The sequence below is a fragment of the Passer montanus genome, unplaced genomic scaffold (genome assembly GCF_014805655.1).
Source record: "Passer montanus isolate IOZ18808 unplaced genomic scaffold, ASM1480565v1 scaffold12, whole genome shotgun sequence".
NCBI lineage: Eukaryota > Metazoa > Chordata > Aves > Passeriformes > Passeridae > Passer > Passer montanus.
The window spans coordinates 6,361,977-6,385,968 of record NW_024358722.1 but is presented as its reverse complement, the minus strand read 5'-3'; the positions used below and the strand labels follow the sequence as shown (position 1 = coordinate 6,385,968).

The window sequence follows — 23,992 nt, the reverse complement described above, 5'->3', positions numbered from 1 at the left end:
AGATTCTTGTTCTCATAGTGGCTTTGAGGATAAATAAACTTAATAATGTTCTCTCAGATTTGGAGTATTTTGTATGGTGAGGAACAGAGTCTGGGTGGTTTTTGTCTAGGACACCTTTTAAAGGCTAATTTTTCAATTGATACTGTTCCTTTTGTGTCTTTTGTTGTCACAGAAGTGTGATGCCTGATAGGTGGAGTGAGTGCCTCTATATGGGTACCTATATCATTGGTAGAACTAAGTCTGTTCTAGGCTGTTTGCAAGTAATTATTTCTATTTCAGGTGGAATTTAAAAGCATGATCTTAGTTTTATTCTTGTAACAATATTTGCCCAGAGTTCCTGAGAGCAGACCCAGGGTGGATAGGAGTCTCAATTGCAGGCATCAGCTGTATTCACTTCCCTGGGACTGGGGAACGTGGGCTGTCTAGTTTCTGGTGCCTGTGCACACCAAGTGTTCAAGCACCATAGGCTCACTGGTGTGTAAACATACTTTTCTGGATTAATGATGAAGCATTGGGACTTGCTGGGTTTCTTGGGGTTTTTTTGTTTGGTTGGTTTCTGTTTTGTAAACCCTCTGGTGTTTTTATCTTTAGTTTCCTTCTGCAAAATCATCTCAGCTTAGCCCTGGGAAGAGCAGGGGAAGATTTTGAAAAAGGTTTGCACACTCTGACTGCTGTAAAGAGAACTGATGTGGGGCAGATGAGAGAGTGCAGACAGTCAGCTGTGTTGGCCTGAACTGTGTTTTGACCAGTGAAAAAAACAACCCTCTTCCAGGGCTGAAGCCAGCCCCGCTGCACTTGTCTGCATAGAGTCTTACTCTGCTTGCAGATGAGGATCCCCAGCACGAGGGTAGTGTATCTCTGCTTTAGTTCTAGTCAGATTTGTCCACAGGTGCTAGTTCTTTCCAGAAGCTGTGGACAGTATGGTCAATACACACCTATGTATTTGTGGAAGTGCAGGTGGATGAGGGAGAGGATTTAAAATGGTAAGAGGACCAAACATGTGCCTCCTCACACCCATGCACCACTCATATCCTCACTGTTCTATGTAAGCCTTGTGCCTTCCTTTCAAGATCTAGGTAACCAGTTTAAGCCCGTGCTTCTGGAAATGCAGGTCAGTCATTGCTCCTCAGAACAGAAGCTTGGTTTCCATGCTCTTTGATTAATGACTGCCACCACTTGCATCCTGAGAGTTGCCAGTGACTATGTTTGGCAGTGTATGAGAATGGTAAGCAATGAAAAAAATAACTGTATTGTTAAAGCATTGCAGATTTGTCTACCTGGAGGGACTCTCTGCTTCCCTCACATCAGTGAACCACTGACAATTAATACACTCCAGGCCCATGCAGAAGCTGGCATTCCTACAACAGGAATTTTGCTGTACTTGGCATAGGTAGGGCTTAGAAAACAAGGGCCTCAGGGAGTGCTGTGTCCCACTGGCCTATCCTGACTTTCATTTACCCAACAGCTGCTCTGTCAAGCAGGACCATATTCAAGGGTTATGAGCCCTGGATTTGACTGTAGGAAATGGTGAAGAGAGTTTGAAGGCAGACCTACTGTGAAAATGAAAGAGGAACATAGTAATGTGGAAAAAATATTCTAGAAAAGCTTTTCCAAACCAGGATGGTTCTTGCTGGGAGTTTAGCTGTTGAAGGACCCCAGCTGTAAACCCCAGATGTAGCCTGGGCAGTCACATCTCAGATGTGGGTGTTTGAAGATTGAACTGAACTTTAACTTGGCAACTTTTCTTCGGGAGACAGCCAGCCTGTTGTATTAGCATAAATTCTCCCTGATACTCACTGAATGTCTCTCAAAATTAAAGGAGATCTTGGGAAAGGAGTTACACATTAATTTGAAGGTCTGTTTGACTCATTCCTTCCTTCTTCCTAATGTTCCATGGCTCAAAACTGCCTTTCAGTGTCTCATCATCTAGCTTGTTTTCCAACTCTCTCTAATTCAGAGTCTCTTATAGTTGGCAGGATGGCACCTCCCTCATTCAAGATCAGGCAGTGTCCCGTGGCAACTGTACCAGTTGTTGACCTGGAAAAATAACACTAGGGAAATTCAGTGAAATGTTTTTGCTAAAGCCAAGCAATGGAAATGGAGAAGAGCCAGCAGCAGAGCCCTGTGCTGTAGGTTGCCCATGTCTGTAGCAGCTGCTCTGTAGGCAGTGTGGCGTGGGGGGGTAAGTGAGTACTGGTTTCATTTCTCCAGTCTGAAGTCTGAAGAAATGGAAATCAGTTCCCCATCACAGAGATACCAGTAGTCGTTGTTGAGCTCATCCACTGCTTTCTGGTTCTGTGCCAGGAACCAGGGTGTGAGACCAACTTAGCAGAGTCTCTTTCCAGGGCTTGTGGAAGGGACTTCACTCAGTTGCAGAGATTCCCCTGGAGTGGCTGGCCTGAAGTGAGCAAGCCTGGGTCACAAACAGCCTTGTCTGTGCAGCACAGGCAGTATTGGCCTCTGCCAGGGAAACCACCCCCCTGGAGGTAAACTCCCTCCTTTCCTCCCTCCCTTGCTCCCAGAGGGAGATTGGGAATGATGCCCTCCAGCCTGTGTGCATTCTTCATTCAAGCTGGGAATAAGGGGTTGCCTGTGGTCAGTTGTATCTTTGTATTCTCTCTTCCTCATGAACATACCTATGCTGAACCAAACCATTCTGTTGGTGTTTTAGGTTTTTAGGACAATGCAGCCTTTAAGTGGAGCCTGGTGGGAGAGTTTGTTTGTCTTAGATGTGACATTTCTTATCCTTCGTTAACTCACAGATTTTTAATGTCATTGATTTGATTGTATGATAGCAGGATAATTTCTCTTCTGGAAGCCAAACCAAGAGGAACTCCACTTTAACGTAACGGGACTTCTTAATTGTCTGAGGTATTTCAGAGCTTTAGACTTTGAGGGTGATGTGACCCTTTAGGACCTGGGCAATTTCAGTTTCAGTTTGTTACTCAATTGCCAAGCAGCAGTGTGATCAGAAGGACATATTTTTCTGTCTCTAGTTTATTTCTTGTATCTCCTAATATGTCTTTCATGTTAAAACTCCCTCAGAAGTGTAAGCTTTACTTTTAAGTTTTCCTTAAATACCATCTGGTTATTTTACACCAAGCTGTATTTCCTTACTAGAGATGGATGAGAAATGAAATGCATGGAGAAGTTAGTTTATGTTTCTGTCTGGAGCAGAAGGAGTCCTTATCCTGACTGAAGGTGTGTCAGGTGCCAGAGCTGAAGATCCCAGAGATCCCAGGTGTAACACTGGGTGATCCTCATCAACAGGAGGCCGCTTTCTGATGCATTTAGTGAAGAAAGACTGAAGGGTGGATGGCCACCTATCCTTTGGTTTTTGGCTTCTTTTGTGCCATAGGTTCCTCAGGGAGTGCTGTGTCCCACTGGCCTATCCTGACTTTCATTTACCCAACAGCTGCTCTGTCAAGCAGGACCATATTCAAGGGTTATGAGCCCTGGATTTGACTGTAGGAAATGGTGAAGAGAGTTTGAAGGCAGACCTACTGTGAAAATGAAAGAGGAACATAGTAATGTGGAAAAAATATTCTAGAAAAGCTTTTCCAAACCAGGATGGTTCTTGCTGGGAGTTTAGCTGTTGAAGGACCCCAGCTGTAAACCCCAGATGTAGCCTGGGCAGTCACATCTCAGATGTGGGTGTTTGAAGATTGAACTGAACTTTAACTTGGCAACTTTTCTTCGGGAGACAGCCAGCCTGTTGTATTAGCATAAATTCTCCCTGATACTCACTGAATGTCTCTCAAAATTAAAGGAGATCTTGGGAAAGGAGTTACACATTAATTTGAAGGTCTGTTTGACTCATTCCTTCCTTCTTCCTAATGTTCCATGGCTCAAAACTGCCTTTCAGTGTCTCATCATCTAGCTTGTTTTCCAACTCTCTGTAATTCAGAGTCTCTTATAGTTGGCAGGATGGCACCTCCCTCATTCAAGATCAGGCAGTGTCCCGTGGCAACTGTACCAGTTGTTGACCTGGAAAAATAACACTAGGGAAATTCAGTGAAATGTTTTTGCTAAAGCCAAGCAATGGAAATGGAGAAGAGCCAGCAGCAGAGCCCTGTGCTGTAGGTTGCCCATGTCTGTAGCAGCTGCTCTGTAGGCAGTGTGGCGTGGGGGGGTGAGTGAGTACTGGTTTCATTTCTCCAGTCTGAAGTCTGAAGAAATGGAAATCAGTTCCCCATCACAGAGATACCAGTAGTCGTTGTTGAGCTCATCCACTGCTTTCTGGTTCTGTGCCAGGAACCAGGGTGTGAGACCAACTTAGCAGAGTCTCTTTCCAGGGCTTGTGGAAGGGACTTCACTCAGTTGCAGAGATTCCCCTGGAGTGGCTGGCCTGAAGTGAGCAAGCCTGGGTCACAAACAGCCTTGTCTGTGCAGCACAGGCAGTATTGGCCTCTGCCAGGGAAACCACCCCCCTGGAGGTAAACTCCCTCCTTTCCTCCCTCCCTTGCTCCCAGAGGGAGATTGGGAATGATGCCCTCCAGCCTGTGTGCATTCTTCATTCAAGCTGGGAATAAGGGGTTGCCTGTGGTCAGTTGTATCTTTGTATTATCTCTTCCTCATGAACATACCTATGCTGAACCAAACCATGCTGTTGGTATTTTAGGTTTTTAGGACAATGCAGCCTTTAAGTGGAGCCTGGTGGGAGAGTGAGTTTGTCTTAGATGTGAGATTTCTTATCCTTTGTAAACTCACAGATGATTTTTAATGTCATTGATTTGATTGTATGATAGCAGGATAATTTCTCTTCTGGAAGCCAAACCAAGAGGAACTCCACTTTAACGTAACGGAACTTCTTAATTGTCTGAGGTATTTCAGAGCTTTAGACTTCGAGGGTCTGATGTGACCCTTTAGGACCTGGGCAATTTCAGTTGCAACTTGTTACTCAGTTGACAAGCAGCAGTGTGATCAGAAGGACGTATTTTTCTGTCTCTAGTTTATTTCTTGTATCTCCTAATTTGTCTTTCATGTTAAAACTCCCTCAGAAGTGTAAGCTTTACTTTTAAGTTTTCCTTAAATACCATCTGGTTATTTTACACCAAGCTGTATTTCCTTACTAGAGATGGATGAGAAATGAAATGCATGGAGAAGTTAGTTTGTTTCTGTCTGGAGCAGAAGGAGTCCTTATCCTGACTGAAGGTGTGTCAGGTGCCAGAGCTGAAGATCCCAGAGATCCCAGGTGTAACACTGGGTGATCCTCATCATCGGGAGGCCGCTTTCTGATGCATGTAGTGAAGAAAGACTGAAGGGTGGATGGCCACCTATCCTTTGGTTTTTGGCTTCTTTTGTGCCATAAGTTGTAAACATTTACACATTTATGTGAATTGAAGATTTTTTTTTCCTATTTTCTTCAATTTTGCATGTTAAGGCAGAGAGTGTGCTGGGCACAGTCCTGGCAACTTTTCTAGTTGTTCCAACTTGAGCAGGAGCTTGGACTATTGTGACACCAGGAGGTGTCTTTCAGTCTAAACAGTTCTGCAATTGATGTGCTGTGAATAAAGCCATGATCAGGTGGGACTTTTGACGTGAAGTCACTGCTACAGCAGTGTCACAGTTCTGAACTTCTGAGGAAAATGGGGCTGTGCTGCCTTGGACAAAAGTAAATCTGTGGCTAATATATGGGAGGCTAGAGGCCTGAACACAGTACTGCTGTATTTAGTGAAATGTTTTTGAACGTTTAGGAGAGGGTACTGTTAAAGCCTGGAAGAGTCAATGGAGAAAATATTTATCTCCAGCCAGTCAGAGCATTAGTCTTTGATTCCATAGATCTCTAGTTTTTGGAGAGTCTTGTTATCCAGACTGACACAATTTTTTTTTTTTAATCTTCCATTAATCTTTGCCTGTGTGAGGTATTGTGGCAAGGAGTTTCAGGTAAAAAAATTTCAGCTCTGCAAGATTAATGGTTAGCCTGCTGTGAATGATGGTTCTCTCTTGGGGGACATGAAAGCTAGAGTCTCTTGTTTGAAAGATTTTTCTTTCAGGTGCTCTGAAGAAAGCCTCTAGCAAAGTGTTTAAGGCAACTCACAAGGGTATTGGTCTGGTTGCCTGAGGGACTGGGGAGGGCTCAGTAGAGGAGAGTTACCCATATGAGGCCAAGGGCTGGCAAAATTTCTCTTGTACAGGGAAGAGTGAATATTTTGGAAGCCTGTGACTGGTAGACCCAAAGACCTTCAAACGTCAGTCATTGACTCAAATTGAGCTCCTATCTTAAGCATCTCAAGCCAGTGACATTGTGCAGTAGCTGTTTGACCTGCATGTGCTAGATGTCATTGGCTTTTTTTTGGAAGCAGTGCCATGCCATATATTGACATTCACATTGTACAGAAACTGAAGCTGCTAGGTTTCCCACGCAGAGCTGCTAAACCTCCCTGAAAACCCTGCCGTGTTCAAATGAAAGGTTTTTATGTGGGAATGAGGCACAGACTAAGGTCAGTACCTCTCGAGTTAGAATGGGAGCCTTAGCTTTTATAATGGAGACAGGACCTCTGTCTGTCTGTACAGCAGCTACACAATGGCACCTCAGTGTCAGCTGTCCCCTCTGTGAACTACTATGGTACAAACAAGGTATTATACCTGCTCTGGGGACAACTAGAAGTCTCTGTGTTTGGCAGTGTTCCTCAGTGCCAGCTGCCTTTATTAAATGATGCATGTGTGTGAGCACATACAAGAAAATTGTAGTTGTAGAAGGAAAAACAACGTCCTCCGTTTACTTCAGGAATATCTGCAGTGGGGATAAATCTGAAATCTGACTTGCCTGATTCATCTTTTGACAGTTGAGAACATAGCTTAAAGACTAGCAAGGAAGGAAAATATTTTTTGATTTCTCAACGGGCAATGTAAATACAGAAGGGTGAAAGGTAGCTTTAAAGAAGGAGGGGGGAAAAAGGTGTCAACATGCTTTTGAGGGGAACAAAATGCCACAAACACAGTCCTGGAGGATGGTCACAAAATAGGTGTGTTGATTTAATAGCTGTCAAACTCAGTATCAATGAGAATTTCTCAACTATTACTGTTTCTCTGCATCAGCAGTGTGTCTTTCATAGACACCTAGGGAAGCTGAGCTGCTCTTTTGTGTCTCTGGGTGGCTGAAACACCACAAAGACACCTCCCTAGGCTGGTGGAGGTAAAATGGGTCCAAATCAGTGTAATGGCTGCATGCTTGCCCCCTCTTTGTAAAAGTCAAGCACAGCACATCAAAGGTGTAAAATGGAAATGACATGTAACCTTTTGAAATGTACTGTCATTAGATTTTGTTGTCAGCAAGTATTTTAATGCAGCTAAGAATGATGGCCAATGTTTGTTATTCTGAATAAAAAGGTGTAAGGAATAATGAAGTTCATCTTGCCATGATCATGTTATTCCAGAACTATTTCTTATAAAGGTTTCTTTTAAGTATTGCATCTTCCTTTGACTCACTTGGTTTTGGTTGCTGCCAGAGACACATACTAAGCTGTGTAGCTCAGTGGTTTGATCTAATAACTTCCAGGTAGGCTCTATGCAGCTAAAAAAAAGTCACTTTAGTAATAAGGTAGGTGGGATTTCCTCTGTGTAGGAAACTCGGAAGCAGTGTGATCTATCTGACCTATAAAAGCTTGGTTTCAGATCTCTAAATCCTCTACCAGGGTTGTTCAGTGTTAGACACGTTTTGAGTAAGTGGCTTGAAGTCCATCAGCTGACACAGAGCAGATGTTCCTGAAAAGTCTTGACATTGACAAAATATGTGAATTGTTGTTAATCTTGGAGCATTCAAAGGTGTTCAGTGGTACTGTAAGTTGTATCCTGGAGGGGACAGCGTATTGTCTGTGTTTCTGTGAAATCATGTTTATTTTATTTCTATTAAATACTTCAGGGTTGTCCTGTAGGGAAAGCAAGGTGAGTCTGTTCTGTGGTGGATTGTGTGTGAACTTCAAGGGGGAAGTGTGGGTATGTACACAGGATGGCTAAAGCTAACGTGCCACTTCCATTTGTGGGTGCCTTGCAAGTGCTGTTGACAGGATGTGTCTTTATCTCGGCAGTGGAGATTTTGGAGATTCAGTTATCCACGTGATGTGGATGTGGTAGGCCATGATGGTTGTAAGCTACATATCTGGGAAGTGAAAGGCAGGATATTGTACTTGGGAAAGAGCTGGCAGTGCAGCATGGTGGAAACAGCAGTAGTGCATGTGTTGTGTGTTGCTGAAAGTGAGAGGATATGATGGGAGATTGGGGTTGGGATAGAGGACGTGTACACAGGAAGGTGCTATGGCTGGGTGTGTGCGGTTAGGTGGGGTGGATGCCTCCAGGATATGAGAGGGGGAGGGTGGGGGAAGTGGCTTGGGCAGCAATATTCAGTGTTCATGATGAAGCCTTTTCTTCCTCCTTGTCCCCTAGATCTCCTATCCCCCAAGTGATGAGGACAGCGATGACTCTGAGGGAGAGAACCAGGAACTTGCTCAGATCGACAGAGGTAAAGGGATGAAGATAGAAGGATCCCGGGATACTACGGCTGAAGTCAGTTTTTCTTTTCACTCATGCTCTTGCAAGTGCCTCCTTTTCAGTCCCCAATGTACCACAATCAGATGCATTAAATCAGTCACCTTTGAAATGTTTGGGACCTCACAGGCAGAGGCTGGTGTTATCAGATGCTGCAGTTGCATTTTTACCACCAGAAATAGACATTGTTATCTATGTGTTAAAGTCCCAGTGCTGGAGACATGGGGCAGAGATGGTCCACAATTGTGCCAGCAGGAGAGCTGGGACTAAAAATTTATCTTCTAGTCCGTGCTTTTGCACTCGTGTCATCTTTGTTCTGGGTTTCCTCATCCTTGCTATTTTGAGTTTTAACCTTCAGTTTATTCATTCCCCTGGACTCATTATTTGATCATCTCTCTCCCTTCCTCCTAGACTGTTGGAATTGTGCAGCCTTATTCTTGCATCTAGTGAGGGTCTTTGATAGAGATGATACAGGTGCTCTGCTGTTGTTTTGGACTTGATATGAAGTAGCTTAGAGCTGCAGGTGAAATCGGTAGTAAATGCATCTTTTAAATTATGCTAAGTTTGCCATTAGTGCCTGCCCTGTGCCCAGATTGAGGCAGATTCTTATGCAGAGGACGCAGAAGTTCAATTCTTGAGCCAGAGGACATGTCCTATTAGAATTCAAATCCCTGCTCCATATTCTTAGCATAAAAAGAGCTCAGCAGAAGAGATAAAGCATACTAGCTTGTGACTGAAGAGAGGCTCTCTTGTGTGACCAGTCTTGTAATAGAGGACTTTGATTTCCAGAGACCCAGTCTCATTTATTTGAGCCATAAAGGTGACAGCGTAGTGTAACTTGGCTCTTCTGCCCTGAGAACTGGTAACTAGAAGTTAATGTTTTTGGCTAGAGGCAAGTGCCTAGCAATACATTTGTAAGCTTGTCTCCACCTTGAGGAGGTGAGGTGGGTGACAGATCTGTGTTCTTTCTCTGGAGCTGGACTTCCAGGTGATGGTTTGAAAGGGGATGGCATTTAGCAGTCTGGTCTGGAAACTTGCAAAGGGAAGCATTCAGCTGGGGGCGTGTTTCATCTGGGGAAGAGAAGGTGGGGTGACAGCTCAGAAGTTTACTTGGGAGGACATGAAAACAGCAGGTCAGGAGAAAACACGCCCATTTTATACAGGTTGTGGGACACAGATCTGCTCTGCCACTTCTCAATCTCCTCCTCCCTCTAGAGAGAAGACGGAATTGTACCCTGACTCCTCTGGCCACCAACCAGCTCCAGAACCAGGAGAGCCAATGCTGCAAGGTTCGGGCCCTCTTCCATGCCAGCCTTGACCGCCACAGCTCAGAAGAGGAGCTGGAGCGCATCAACCGAGAGTTTGCCGCGGAGAAGCGGAAGTGGTCCCAGGTCAGCCGGCTCACCTGCTGCAGCGACGGCAACAACACCTCCTCCAGTGACGAAGAAGTGAAGAACTTGTGCGCCATGTCCTTCCGGCCCGTGGCAGAGCAGGGCGATGGCCTCCAGGCCAGCCCGAGCCCCGTGCTGTTCAGTGCCTCCCCCCCCAAGAGACTCCAGCCCCTGGTGCGCAGCCCGGCCTCCGGATCTTTAATCTTCACAAGCGTTGGGGCAGGCCTTGAGCAAGTCATGCCTTGTAAGAGACATCGACAGGGATATGGGGATAAGGTCAGCAGGCCCAGCCTTGACCTGGAAAAAATGCAGCAGGTAAGGCAGAACTTCACGTGAGGAAAGCAGCATTGCTTGAGAAAAAGGCATGGTAAGCAAAGACAGAAAAGGGTTATTGAGGCGAGGATCAGTAAATCCATAGGGCTGCTTCTTGTGGTCTTGCCTTCAGGGGCACACCTTCAGGGTACTTCTGCTGTGTGTCTAGAATAAATTGGGGTAAGTGTAGATAGCCTTCCTGAGAGGTAAAGGTACTGCTTCTTGGGTGGCTCCTGCTACACTTGGGCTGTTCTCTTGCTATCCCAGGAGGAAGGCAGCACTTGTACTGTCCAGTTCATTGCATGGCACAGAAACAAAATCACTGGCATTTTCTTTCATCAAGTTATCACTGCTTCCATGATCTGACCTATGTTACTTACTCCAAAATAAATTAATTGCCTAGTATGTATAAAAAGATCCTTTGAAAGTGGTTGTCAACATACTGATGATAGGAATTTCCACACTTGTTGATCTCCTTGGGCCTAGATCTCTTCATGCCTCCTAGGAGTTCTATAGTAATGTAAAAGAGTGCTTTTTTACCTTCTTAACACTTTGCAAACTGCTTACAGTTTGCTGTAGATGCCGTTGCTCTTGATTTTGCTGGACTTTAATTTGGCCTGGGACTAAGGCATGGAAATGGTAGAAGTTTGCCTTGTTTCTGCAGCCTGGGAAATGGGGCAGGCTGCCCTGTGCAGTTCCCATCTGGCGCCTCTCTTTCAAAAGGCCTTGCTGTAGAGTTAGTATTTCATGTCTCTTCATTATTTTTCTATTTGCACTGGTGTAGTGTCAGTTTAAAAGGATATCTGCAGACATCTGCTGGCCCTGATACATTGCAGTAAGTTAAAAACAATTATTTTCTGTTCTGAATTTCCTCTCATTAGGAAAGAATTTCACTGCCTCTGGTTTGTTGGACGTACTAGTTTTAACCTTGCTTGCAACAATTCCTTTAAGCCTACAAGATGGACCCAGTAAAAGAAAGGAATATGCATTTATTTGCTAAGAACCCTAAAAGTGAGATTTCTATTTCCCTATTACATTGTTGGTTTTTCTCAGTCCTGCTGGCAGCATACATCCCATGAATACATAATGCAGAGACTTGTGCTTTCAGTACGGTTTTCCTCACCCCCTTTTCAACCTTCTAGCCAAGTTTCTGCTCACAGAACATTCAAAAGGCCCAGTCTTGCATTTCACATCACCCAAATCTTCTACTGATACTGACAGACTTTAATTAGTCTCACATCCTTATGAGAGAAGAAGAAAGCTGCTAAGCCTGTGCCCAGCCTCTATTTTTTCAGAGTGCACATAAGTAAATGGGAAAATGTTTCTTTTGGCCCAGGTGATTTCTCTGATTTGGATGCCAGACATAGCATCTGCCTGCTCTCCCTTAAGCATCTTTCAGCACTGTCTTGAGAAGTGTATTGGTAAAGGTTAGGGGCTAATTTAAATGAGCTTTCCAAATTGTTGGTTCTTTTTTTTTTTTCTGGGGAAACCTTGTGAGAATTGTTGGCTTCCTTGTCCATTTGCTCTCTACACTTCTGGATTAATTGTGGCAAAGATTTTTGCAAAAGGAGTTGAAAACCTGGAGTGGAGATGGCAGTGTGTTTTTAAAATAACATTTTTACTGTGATGTCATTAACATTCCATGGTTGTGGAATCCATGTTATAAAGAAAGGATAGTTAGCTGGTGGATTTAATTTTAATTTGACAGAAAGTGTACTGAGGGCACAACATGATGTGGCACACACATGCACAGTGAGATGCAGCCTGAATACTTTATGTGGTCATTTGTATTATTTTTGTAGTTTGAATTGGTTAACGTTTGGCCAGTAACATCTTGAAGCTTTATGATGAGTCTTTGCTTGCTACCTGTACTTATTTCTCCTATGAAAATCATTCAGGGCCCCCCTTTCCCCACTTATAAAATGGGACCAGGGTGTTTGTATTTTAGTCTGTTTTCATTTTCCAACAAAAATGGCTCTTAACTGCCCGGGTGGTGTGTGGCATCATGTGTTTCCTAGTCAGGTAAATGATGCATATGAGGAATGTTAAAGTTAAACAGGTTACTCGAAGGCTTCATCTGGGCTCCAAACATCAAGCTTTTCTTGCTTTGTGATTCTTATCCTTCCTATCATATGCTTGCCTATGAGAACACAGCTGAAAAGTTTATCAGCTAGACTTTTTTTTTTTTTTTGAGCAGCAGATGTGGCTTTCACTCTTATCCCTGAGCCTTACTTCCCATCCCTGCAGCTCTGTGCAGCTGACAGATGACAAAGAGTATCAGGCAGGATGAATTTGTGCCTGAAGCAAATGTGCTGTGAGATAAGAAGACACTTTGGGGGTGTGATGCAGTATGGGTAACTCAAGGGTGGATGAAGAGATGCCAAGTGCTTTGCATCAAATTTTGTTTATGTTGGATGGCAATGGAATGTTGGTCCAGAAGGTTGTGGTGTAGAATGGCTCTGTGTTGGGATGTTTAAGAAGATTCTGCTTCTTCCCATGGGTCAGTGGCAAGTGGTGTCCAAATGCTTCCCTGTATTCCAGTGATTTGGTACCTTTTGATAAAAAAAGGGGAGCAAATTTGGGAGACAAATGGGTTGGGGGCAGTCAGAGTGCTTTAAAGAAGTTAGAGAATTGCTGTCCTTTCTTGGCCTGTGAATAAATGGAAATCTCCATCATCCATGCCTTTCAGTTCAGCCTCCTGCAGCAGGGAAGGCTGTACCAGGAGCAGGTTTGAAAAGCCCTGTTTTGGTTAGATGCCAGACTATGCCTTTCCAGCTTCACAAGGTATGGTAATTCAGCCCTTCTATGTCCCAGACATGAGTTTGGACTGTTGGCAGATGTATTTCCCACCCTGGCTGGTCAGCTGGCCACCCAGTGTCTCCCTGTTGAGGCCAAGTGACAATATTTCAATGCATGCTTTTCTTCACTTGTCCAAAGGAGTAGAAAATTAGCTCAGAAGACTTCTATTCTTTCCCTTAATTGGGCAGAAATGCCCTGGCTTGTGCAGACACTCGCTTTGCTGCAGTGAATGCCCTCTCCCAGCACCCCTTGATCATGGTTCCTGGACAGACACATCATTGCATGCAGGCCCTGCTGCCAACCACTTGCTATTTAATGAAGCCTGCTGCCACCCTGCATGGCTGCTAGCACTTTAGCATATCTGTTTTTTTTGCCAATGCTGAGAGCACAAGGTCAGAGAGAGCAGGCATATCCTTGGGTTCGAGGTAAAGGCACCAGGTTCACCTGAGGCATAAGGAAGTCTAGGGTGTCACAAAGACTTCTTGGAGCTGCTGAGCTCATTCCCAGGGGACTAATTGGTCTTGGCATGTTGTGTAAACAGAGAGGAAGTAAAGGATCCTCCTGTGCTATTCAGTGGGACTGCCAGGAGCACCTTTGAAATCTACTTAAAGAAGCTTGTGAAGTCAGAGTGTAGCATTTGCAGGGCGAGAGATCTCTTGGAGGGAAAACAGCTTTGGGGTAGCACAACAAGCAGTACAAATTCTTTGTGTAGGTAGGTGCCTGATATGGAAAGCATAATTTTGAAGTACAAGGCAAAGAGGATGGGTACATGGGTATATTTACAGGTATGCTGCAAAGTGATTAGATAGGTTTCATGTCTTGCTCAGAGCTTTCTGCTATGGCTTGTCTGCTTGTATAGACAGAATCAGAAATTCATAGAATATCCTGAGTTGGAAACAAACCACAAGTTCAAATCCTGGCCCTGCACAGGACAGCACCAAGAATCACACCATGTGCCTAAGAGTGTTGTCCAAATGCTTTTTGAACCTTGGCAGGGTTGGTGCCATGACCACTAACCTGGGGAGCCTCTTACAGAGCTACCATGTGGGTGAAGAACTTTTTCTTACATCCAACCCAAACCTCCCCTGACACAGTTTCAGGCCATTTCCTTGCATTCTGTCACTTGTCACCATGCAGAAGTGAGCAGTGCCTGCCCCTCTGCTTCCCCTCATCAGGAAGTTCTAGACCTGCAGTGAGGTGTCCTTTCAGTCTCCTCTTCTTCAGGCTGAACAAGCCAAGTGATCTCAGCCGCTCTTTATTTGACTTCCTCTACAGAGTGCTGATACCATTTCCTTCTGGAGTCTTAGTGCATTCTTTGAAATGCAATATGATGCTAGCATGAAAAAGGCTATCTGAGAAGAGAAAAATGCATCCTAGGCTAACATTTGGATTGTTCATTGTAGTGTCTGCACCCCCTTTGGTGGGTGACGAGTTTCAGTGCAAGACATAGGAGTGGATCTTCATCTTGACTTGACACTGGAATGGCCTGGATAAAGTGCCTGATGAGACTCCTAATTTGGGTTTAGCTGTGTAATATCAAGGCCATCTTCGTTCTGCTGTATGTTTCAGTACTGGCATTTTGGTTGGACTGAGCATTGGTGGTGTGATCAGCATGAAAATGCCCTCAGAGTCAATACTGATTGCACTGAGGCTGCAGAACACCACTCGCCACACGTGACCAAAGACCCGGTGTGTGACCCTGGTGCACTGGGGTCTGGGCTTTGGGCTGCTAATGGCTCCAGGGTGACATTTCCATATCCTTAGCACAGCTGGGTTTTGCCCTTGCCTGTCTCTCCAGGTCTTGACAAATAGCTTCCAGATAGCTTCCACGTGTGAGCTTGTGAGTCCTTTTCACCTCTTGGCCTCCCACTGGAATCCAGGCCTTCTCAGAATTGTTACCATCTGTTTGCCCATCTGAGCTTCACTCTGTGGCGAGAGGGTGCCAGAAAATCTACTGCTGGTGCTGGTGGTAGTTTGACCACAGTCTCTGCCCTGGGCCTCACTCTCCAGAACACCTGAGTGGAGTTCAGGGGCCTGTGCTGGGCATAGTGGCTTACACCAATTCTTAAGGGCCCAGTACCAGAATTTGTCTCCCAGGTGTGGGAAGTTGGGCCATAGCAATTCCTTGTCTGTGGGCTGGTTGAAGCAACATAGTAAAGAAAGTGTTGCAGGAACTGGTTGCATCAGTACAGAATTAGAAATTCTGCTTCTGATAACCTCCTGCAATTTTGCTTTAGTTTTTCACCCCCAGAAATATGCTGCAGCAGCTGTTCTTCCAGCACAAAAGTGCTGGTCTCAACCCTGACAGTGTTTGGCACTGAAGTGGCCAGAAAAAAAATGCTCTGTGTGGCTCCTGCAGGGCAGTCCTAGCATGAGGAAATTTGGGGCTGAACATAATCAATTACATGATCTGGTCTGCTTGCCTATGAGGATGAAGTTCCATGATAGAGGAGGCTCTGGGACTCTAGACATGCCATATGAGTGGGAGATGGGCATGGTACAGGTGTCTTGTTCTTTGCATCTTTGGAAGAGCTGGGGAGGTGTTCTCCTGTGGTTTGATCTGTGTTGTAAAGACTGGCTCAGTGCTGGCTAGCTGATGTTCAGTTTGCTGACATCAGACATTGATAGTCTGACAGTGGTGGGGAGAAAAACGTGCTGTCTGGGAGGTGGAGAGAGACTCAATAGCAGGGGAAATCATGAGGAACTCCACCTAGCCCCAAGGAGGTGATTATGACTCTGCCATGCAGCAGACACCTCTGTCTCTGTGTCTCATAAACGTTCCCTGGATGGTTATCTAATTAATGCAAAAACATTAGGAAGTGCCCGTGTGCAGCTGAATGAATCAGAATGTAAGAGAGGAGTAACCCATGTACAACTTGGCCTAGCTGCTTCTTAAAAAGCATAATGATTTCCTCCTGGAAGAGACAAGTAAATTGACTATGTTGTCTTTTCCTGACAGTAGGGTTCATCTTACTGCCAGCTTGTAAATGTCAAAGGCAAGGCAGGCAGGATAACCTAGTCCTATTCCTAAACTCTGGGTATCAACCGGGGTACCAGAGATTAGAGCATTCTCACAGAATGGTTGAGGCTGCAAAGGCCCTCTGGAAGTTACATGGCCTGTATGTCAACAGCTTCTCCATGAGGATCCGTGTTCTCTGTGCATTGTTGAAATACAAAATTAAATTAAGTCCACTCCAGTTCTGCCTTGCCCCATGGCATCTGTTGATACTGTGTTCACCTTTCAGGTGTGCTGCTAGCAGATTTTCATTCTGAGCACACACCTCTCTTTGCACCTCTTCCACTGTTGTATGAGCCCTGGCACAGAATGTGTAGTCCATTCCTAGAGCCAAATGCTTCTGTTCTTCTCCCTTGATGTCTTCCTTCCTTGTTTTGTCTCAGTGCAATTTTGTTCTGTTTTTGTAACATGTGCAAAGGGACAGCAGTTCAAGAGGGAGATGGACAAATGACCTGCTGTCTGGAAGTACTTACCGGTCTCTTTTTCCTGGGGTATGTGGCTGTGTAATTTTGCTGTCTTTTCCTGGAAGCTTGTGTGCTGGTGAATATATCCATCTGGACTACCAAGGGAGGGTGAGCCAATAGCTAGAACACATGCTGAGACATCTGAAATGTGGTTCCTTGAGGTGCTACTGCGAATCATGAAAGAGCAGGAATTAGGTTGGTTGGTTGGTCGGTCAGGGTCATTTGGATAACACCAGAGAGTTTGGTTGAGCAAAAGGAAGATGAGAAAAGGAAATTTGATGTGGCCGAAGTTTGAGAAGCAGCAGAGATCTGTGGAATAGGAAGGCAGAGACAGAGCTAGAGAGATTATTTTTGTTGTATTAAGATTCCCAAAGGGACAATAATAGCACCTGGCACCAGTGGCAGAAAATTATGAGCCTGAAGTTCAAGCCAAGGGCTTATCATTTAGATTGGCAGGCTTGCTGGCTACCTTCCCAACCACCCTGCTGTCTTTCTTTTTTTTCCTCAAAGCTCTAAAGCCTGGTAAGAAGGTATTAGACTAGAGCTGAGTCTTTGGCTGCAGTCCAAAGAAAGGAGATCAAATGGGCATATGGGCACCACTGGCATGTGGCCTTGGGATGTGACTTGGGGAGAAGTCCTGAGTGATGCTGGTGATGCTGTGTAGGCCTTGAATTCCTGGTCTGACTCTGATGGTTAGGTAGGCCTGGGAGGAGCAAACAGGGAAGGAGGTAAAGCATTTCCATTGCAAACATCTGCCAGAAGTTCTGCATGTGAATGGACGAGGCTGGGGTTTTGACCTCTAGCATTTTGCTCTCAAAGCACCACATAGAATAATTCCTACAGAACTAATAGAAGGAAGAGCACAGTCTCCCATATCTGCTGGCTGTGTGTTATGGTGAGCTGCCAGCTGGCCACAGGAAACATCACTCAGCAAAACTGAGAGCTCCTAAGTGCAGCAACAACACAACTGGTTAAAATGTGATTGGATGTGGAGTGAGCAGCAGTCACAGAGTGGGTGCTGGATTGGATCCCCAAGAGTGGCCATCCTGCATATCACTCTTCTGTCTCTTGTGTGTTGACTTTTGGTCCTTTTCAAATAAGGTTTTCTGAAGGATATTTTCTTTCTTGTTTTGACACAGTCCTGTGTAGGAGGATAATATTGGCATGTTGTTTCCCAGTCCCCGAGTTCAGCCCAAGTAATCTCAAGAGCCTGACAGATTAAAAAGTTTTGCTGTGACCTGTGTATATTTTTCAAAAACACCAGCTTGGAGATGCTGCTTGGAAGTGAAGGTCAGGACTTTCTCTGCAGTGGTCTCCTCTTCTGCAGTAGCGCTGCATTGTCCTCACCTCCCCCAGCCTTGCTGTGTCTGGACTGGAGGGGCTGCCTGGGTTGTGTCCCAGTGTGGCTGTTGAGTTGGCCAGATACCTCTCCCTGCCCACTCCTCCCTCAGCATGTGGCTCACTGTGATACAAATATCTCATCCTTGCCTGGGGAGAGGAGGAGTGTGCAGGCGGCTCCACCATATGCTGTCACTGCCCAAGTTGTATTTGGTCTGCGGCTGAATGGATCGCTCTGCAGGAGTAATAAGTTGCATCTTTTGGTTGTGGTAGTGACCTCTGAAAAGGAGAGAGCCTTACAGTTTGGTTCTTTGGAGGGCTAGTGAAGTGCCTTAAGGAAACTGGAGAGGGTGAATGGCTATTTAGAACCAGTCTGGTTATTCCTCATATAGTCCAGAGGGCATCTGATGGTGGTGGCAGTTTTCTGCTTGATTTTCTGACTTTGTTGTATAGGTTAAGAAACTGAAATAAGCAGTAGAGATAGGCTTTTTTTTCTTTGTTCCTATTTTACTTCCGCTAAGTGTTGAATTCCCCTAGAATTCAGCAGTCACAAGATGACAGGGGCTGCTGTTGCTTAGAATTCAGATGGTTATAGAGTTGTTCAAAGCACTATACAGAAGAGATGATGGAAGGAATGGATAACAAGAGCTTGGTTTTCCTTAGTTTTCCCCTGGCATTGCTTAGCTCTGTATCTGTGAGCCAGAACACCTTCCTTGCCCGTCATGGCATGGCACTGGTGTCTGAGAGGTGTCATGGGTGTGCTTTGCACCCAGCAGTCTCCCATGGGGCGCTGCCCATAGGTGAGAAGGAAGGAGGGGGGTGCTAGTATGAGTAGTAACAGCAGGGACAGAGCAGTCATGTAATGGTGCTGATTAACTATTAATATTGGGTGTTTGTGCTCCAGTTTGTCACCACACATGGAGCGCAAGCAGCTTGTCCAGAGCATGTCTGAGTCTGGAAAACGCAGCGGCCATTACTGCTCAATAGGCAGAAGCTGGCTGAGCTTTTAAGGCCCAGCCCGTGACTAGAGTAAACACTCTAGGAAATGCTGTATTTGAGACAAGCTTTGGAGTGGTAGAATAGCCAGCCTGGCTGTCAACAACACAGCTGTCCTTGGCGTGGGCTGGGGTTTAGCTCTGATTTTCTGCCTTAGCTCTGAATAACCTCTCCATTGTTGGCTCACATGAGAACCGCACTGCTGGGCTCTGCTCGCGCTTTCTTTCAGCCTGTTGATGTCAATGGGAGTTTTGGGCATTGGTCCACAGCTCATCTCACAGGGGGAGGCACTCAATAGAGGCATCTACTTCTCATGTAGATGGAGACTGAGTTAAAGCAGAGCAGATTGCCTTGTAAAACTCCCTGCCTTTTTCCAGAGCTGTGAGCCCAGATACACTTCTCGTTGAGCTGCAATTTATTTTGAAGAAATGCTGACCAGTAAGGGAGAGACAAACTCTCTCTCTTTAATAAAAAAAAAAAAAAAAAAATGGAACAAGACTTTTTCTAAATTGAAGATTTCAAAAACATAGGTGTCCTGGGGGCCACAGGTAAATTGAAAATGAAGCACAAATGAAGACACTTAAGAGAAACCCTCTGAAACTTGCTGATTTTCCTCATTGCTAACAACCTTTTTGGTTTCCTGCTGGACTTCAACTGCTTATGCAAAGCAGTTTTCATAGGAATGAATTTGTAAAACTGAGCTTTGTCTAGAGTGTTAGGAACTTAATGTAAATGAAGTCTGTGGTCATGTCTATACTAGGAAAGGCTATGTATGTATTTTTAATTCAAAAACATGCTTGTTTTAAAATCCTGGCATATGCTTGCAAGCTATAATTTCACATTCACATGTTTGATTATGAAAAAATCAGGTTGATCAGCTGTATAAAGGATAAAACCCTAAAATGCTTTGCAAGTTACTTTGCAATCTTATTGTAAGCATGCTCTTTTTGACAGCATAAACAAAATAAAAATTGTCTACCTATGGAGGCTTTAGAAGCTCCCTCTCTTGCCTGTGACTTCAAAGGCTCTGAAACAATCTTACAGGCTCTGCCATGATGGTATGTGGGCATGTTATGGTTAAGAAACAAGAAACAGTTTTTAAAAAAATCATTTTCCAAATTTCAAATCTAGTTGATCTGTGTAATTCCTAATACAGGTAGAAAAATCTTTAAAATAGAGCTAGTCAGATGTCTGATTTTTCTCACTTCTGTAAACCTGTTCCTTATGTTTCAGGTGAAGTGATTTGCAGCTGGGAGAACCACCATAGGCCAGGGAATGCCCTGAGTTTTTTCAGGAAAGTTTGTTACAGCTACTGTTTGCTGTATGTGACAGAAAGACGGACAGACCTCACACAAGAACATGGTGTACCTGACTGGATGATAGGATTGTATATTGATCATTCTTTAAAGGGAGTCTTTAAGTTGCAGTGCTTTGTTCAGAGCTCTGGTGGAAATAGCACAGTGAGTTCATGTTATGTTTGTTTTCATTGTAGTACTGAATTTGATGCGTTATCCAGTCAAGCTCTTAACTAATTTTCAACTTAATATAATTTCTTGTTTTCCTCTGATAACATAACCAACGATATTAGTTTCAAATTATTGTTAGCGGAATGAGTGCAATTATGAAAGTGGTGCTCTTGGAAAATATTTTCTAAGCAGAAAGACTTATAGTACAACTATTCTAGTGTTCTTATCTCTTTTCTTTCATGGTACACCAATGTTCTATTCAAGCCTGACTGCTACAAGAAGTGTGAAAGGCATTTTTGCTGTGCTGGTTTGTCCTGTTTGCATTTTGCAGACTTTTACTGTGGGCAGTTGTGCTAAGCAGTAGGGCTGAATGAATGGTATAACCACAAGAAGCTGAAAAAAGCCAGATTGCTATCTCATGATGGGGCTGCTGGTAGGGTTAGAGGTAGAAAACAGCTGTAACTACTGCTGCAACTGTGAGACTTGTCTGTGTTGCTCAGTCCTCTGTACAAAACTGTACTGACCTGAGGCACTGGTTCATTTGCTTTCCAGATGCAAGCATCCAAATCATTCAAACAACCTCAAAACTATTAATATAATTGGATGTAAACTTTTGCTTTTGTTACTCAACCTTTCTCTCTACAGAGGATCCTCATGAACTTGGCCTTCAGATATTCTGGTCACTTTTGAATGTGTTAATCTGTACTTTTGTCCTTCTGCAGTGTGGTGAGTGAAGGAGCACTCTTGGTCCTGGGGCATGACTGTTTTGTAAGTGTGAGATGGGCTGAAATCCTGAGCTGAAAGAAGGAAAAACTGATATGATTTGTGCATTAAAGCTGATGCATGTGTTATGAATACTGACATGTGTTATGCAGGCTCTGATATGATCTTGCAAGCTATTGAGTTGATGGTTTATTTCTAAATATTTGGAAAGTGGATCTTGATGCAGACAACGGAGTGGCATGCTTGAGGGCAGCAGTTCTCCAACAAATATTCATTCATGCACAGCTCTGAGAGTCGCTGTGCTCTGCTAACACCTGTTTAGAAGGGCAATGATCTGCTTCTGGCTCTGATGGTGCCTCACTACCCTCACATAGGGGAGTTTCAAAAAGTTGCAGGAGTAATGTCACAAGTTGCAGGAGTAATATCCTGTGTTGGTACCCATGGGCAAGTAGAGATGCTGAAGCTCACTCAGCTCACTGGAGTGTCCAGGGAGAAACACCAATTGCTGAATTGATTTTATTGTTTCTTGCACTGGAGATGGTTCCCTGGACCAGCCTTACGCCATCTCAAGCCATGTGCACTGCGAGGATGTGAATGAAAGGATGCAAAATGGTATCAGAATCTCAAGTGCTGATCAGCAGCACTGAAGGGAGACATGTGCCTACTTAAGAGGAAGGACAGTGCACCAGGCGGGAGATACTGGCTCCTCTGGAATATTTGCAAGTTGTTCACATGTGTACAGGCCTAGGCCAGCCCTTTCACAGTTGGCAGGTCAAACCCCATCACAAGTTCTGAGTTTCAACACTCAGGCACCACCTGAGCAAGACCCTGTGTGCTGTGCAGTGTTGTGCTGTGAGGCACGTGTGGGCAGGCCCTGCTGCATGTGGGCATGGGAGAGCAATCTCCAAGTGCAGTCATTAGTTATGTTCTGCATAAATGGATTAGCTCCCTGGAGTAAGAGGCCTTTATCCTATTAGCTGCCTAGCTGCTTCAGCATGTTCCCTTGTCACTAGTGTGTAAGTGAGGTTCAGTAGGGAAGAGGAGCAGGGGGACAAGTAGGTGATTGGGTGGGGAGTGTGGGAACAGTTGGCTTATGTCATCATTTCTCTCTGTGGTGATTAGTGTTGTACTACTCCCACTACTTGGATGTCTTGGCTATCCATGTAGATTTGTAGGCAAAAATGGTATCTCAGGTTTGTTAATCATCTTCTGGTCTCCCAGTTTCTAATTTAGTATTTGTTTATTTTCATGTGCTCGTACAAGCACATAAGATTTCCCAAACAGGCATGGTCATGTGAAAGGAGAATATGCTCAAATATTTTGCAGGTCAGTGCAGACACATGTGTGTGTCTTGCAAAGAGAAGAAGAGGAACTCTGTTGCCCTGTGTTCAGAGGCTGAGCAAGCCCCATAGCTTGGGATGTTTGGTTCTGTGAGACAGGCATGTTTTTGCTTTCCAAAGCTGTTTATGTAGTCAGTCTGCATTTGGCTTTTTCAAAGTTTCCCTGCTGTCCATGAATCCAAGTTCTCATCTGAAGATGTGACCTTATGTGTTTTCTGCTTAAAGTTCCACTTGTGAGTGCTCCCAGCAGCACCAGATGAACCCAAGGCAAGGGTTCCCACAGGGTAATGTCCTTTGCACTCAGCTGGAGAGCGTGGGAGGCAATTCAGAGCCACCTTTTGAGGTTCCTATTGTGAAGATCCAGGCCATTGACAAATCCTTTCTTCATTTAGTGCAATGAGTATATCTTATGTTGCTCTATTTTTGAGAAGCTCCACTAAATCAGTCCTCTGGCTAAAAATATCATGAAAACATACATAGTCCAGGGTCTCCTTACAGGAAACCCACTGATCTCTACTGGATATTTTCTGTGGTGGATTAGGTAGATTTTGTGTGGGTTTTATACCTCCTGAAAAGTTCCTTGTGCTAACTTTAGGGCAGGGTTTTGGACTGACAAAAAAGCATTTAAGTCCACGAATTTCTACTTTTAAACATAAATACTTAATATGAACATGTAAAACGTTCTAGTTGTGTCAAAAACAGGAAGAAATTGGCTTAAAAGTCTAGAATTGAAACCATTCTGAGTTGGTTGTTTTCGCCTGTTTTTTCCTTTCGCCATCCACACACACATCTCTCCTTTCATGTGGCAAACCTGTGTTGAGCATGCAGTTTCTTCTGGAAATCTGGTGTTCTATATGCTTGGCTGTTCACTTTGTGGCTGGTGTGCAAGAGGCCCTGTGGCATGCACAGAGCATTTGGAGTGTCTTGTAGTTTTTTCAGCTACCCAAGGATAGCGTAAAGGCACATACTTTTATCCCTGTGTCCTCTGGGTTTGGAGCAGCTATCTGTGGATTCTCTTCCTCTCCATGTCCCTGTAATGTCACAGCTGACAAGAGTTGGTACCTTTCAGTTATTTTAGTTTTTCTTCTTTCCCAGGGTGTGCAGCTGTGATTTTCAGAGCTCTCTGCATCTCCCTGTTTAAAGGGGAACTGTGTTTACTGTATTGCCTGACTTGTGCTGATGTCTTAACCCCTTCTTGGGGCACTTGGGGACAGCATTTAAACAGCAAAGGGTGGAAGAGTCTGGGGCTGCTTGTTACAAGCCCCCAGCCCTGCCATCTCCCATGTGCTGCAGCAGCAGTGGTGAGGGGAATGGGACAAAGCTGCAGGAGGCAGTGTGCCTTCTGCTTAGCTCTGTCTGAAAAGTCTGTGGGGAGAGAGGGCTGTGGAGTCATGTCTGAGCCAAGGCCTCAGTTAGAAGTGAGATAAACTATAAAGACATCAGATGATATGTTAGACTAGACTGGACATTCCCTGTGGACAACTTTGGAGCCAAGGCCAGGAAGGAAGGGAGGAAACAGTCACGTTGGCCTTACTGAATTAAAAGCTTTGTAAGCTTTTTCTCAGGAGCTGCTACCATGCCTGCCAGCTGTGAAACTAGACCCCCCAGTCCCTTTGCACCCCTCCTCCTTCCACAGACTCTAGTGAGCAGGAGGGGCAAG

The 23,992-nt window shown here is 44.7% G+C and overlaps 1 protein-coding gene across 5 annotated transcripts in view; it reads left to right on the top strand.

Annotated features, from left to right (window-relative positions):
• The window catches only part of LOC120497017, a 63,230-nt gene that overhangs the window by 12,587 nt on the left and 26,651 nt on the right, over positions 1 to 23,992 (top strand). For all 5 annotated transcript variants that reach the window (XR_005626410.1, XM_039698025.1, XM_039698026.1 and 2 more), the window contains exons 2-3: positions 8,386 to 8,461; positions 9,703 to 10,193. Coding sequence is in view for 4 of the 5 variants with exons in the window: in XM_039698025.1 (XP_039553959.1) it covers positions 8,386 to 8,461; positions 9,703 to 10,193 (567 nt within the window). In the remaining variant the exon portion in view is untranslated. The remainder of the gene's footprint in view (positions 1 to 8,385; positions 8,462 to 9,702; positions 10,194 to 23,992) is intronic.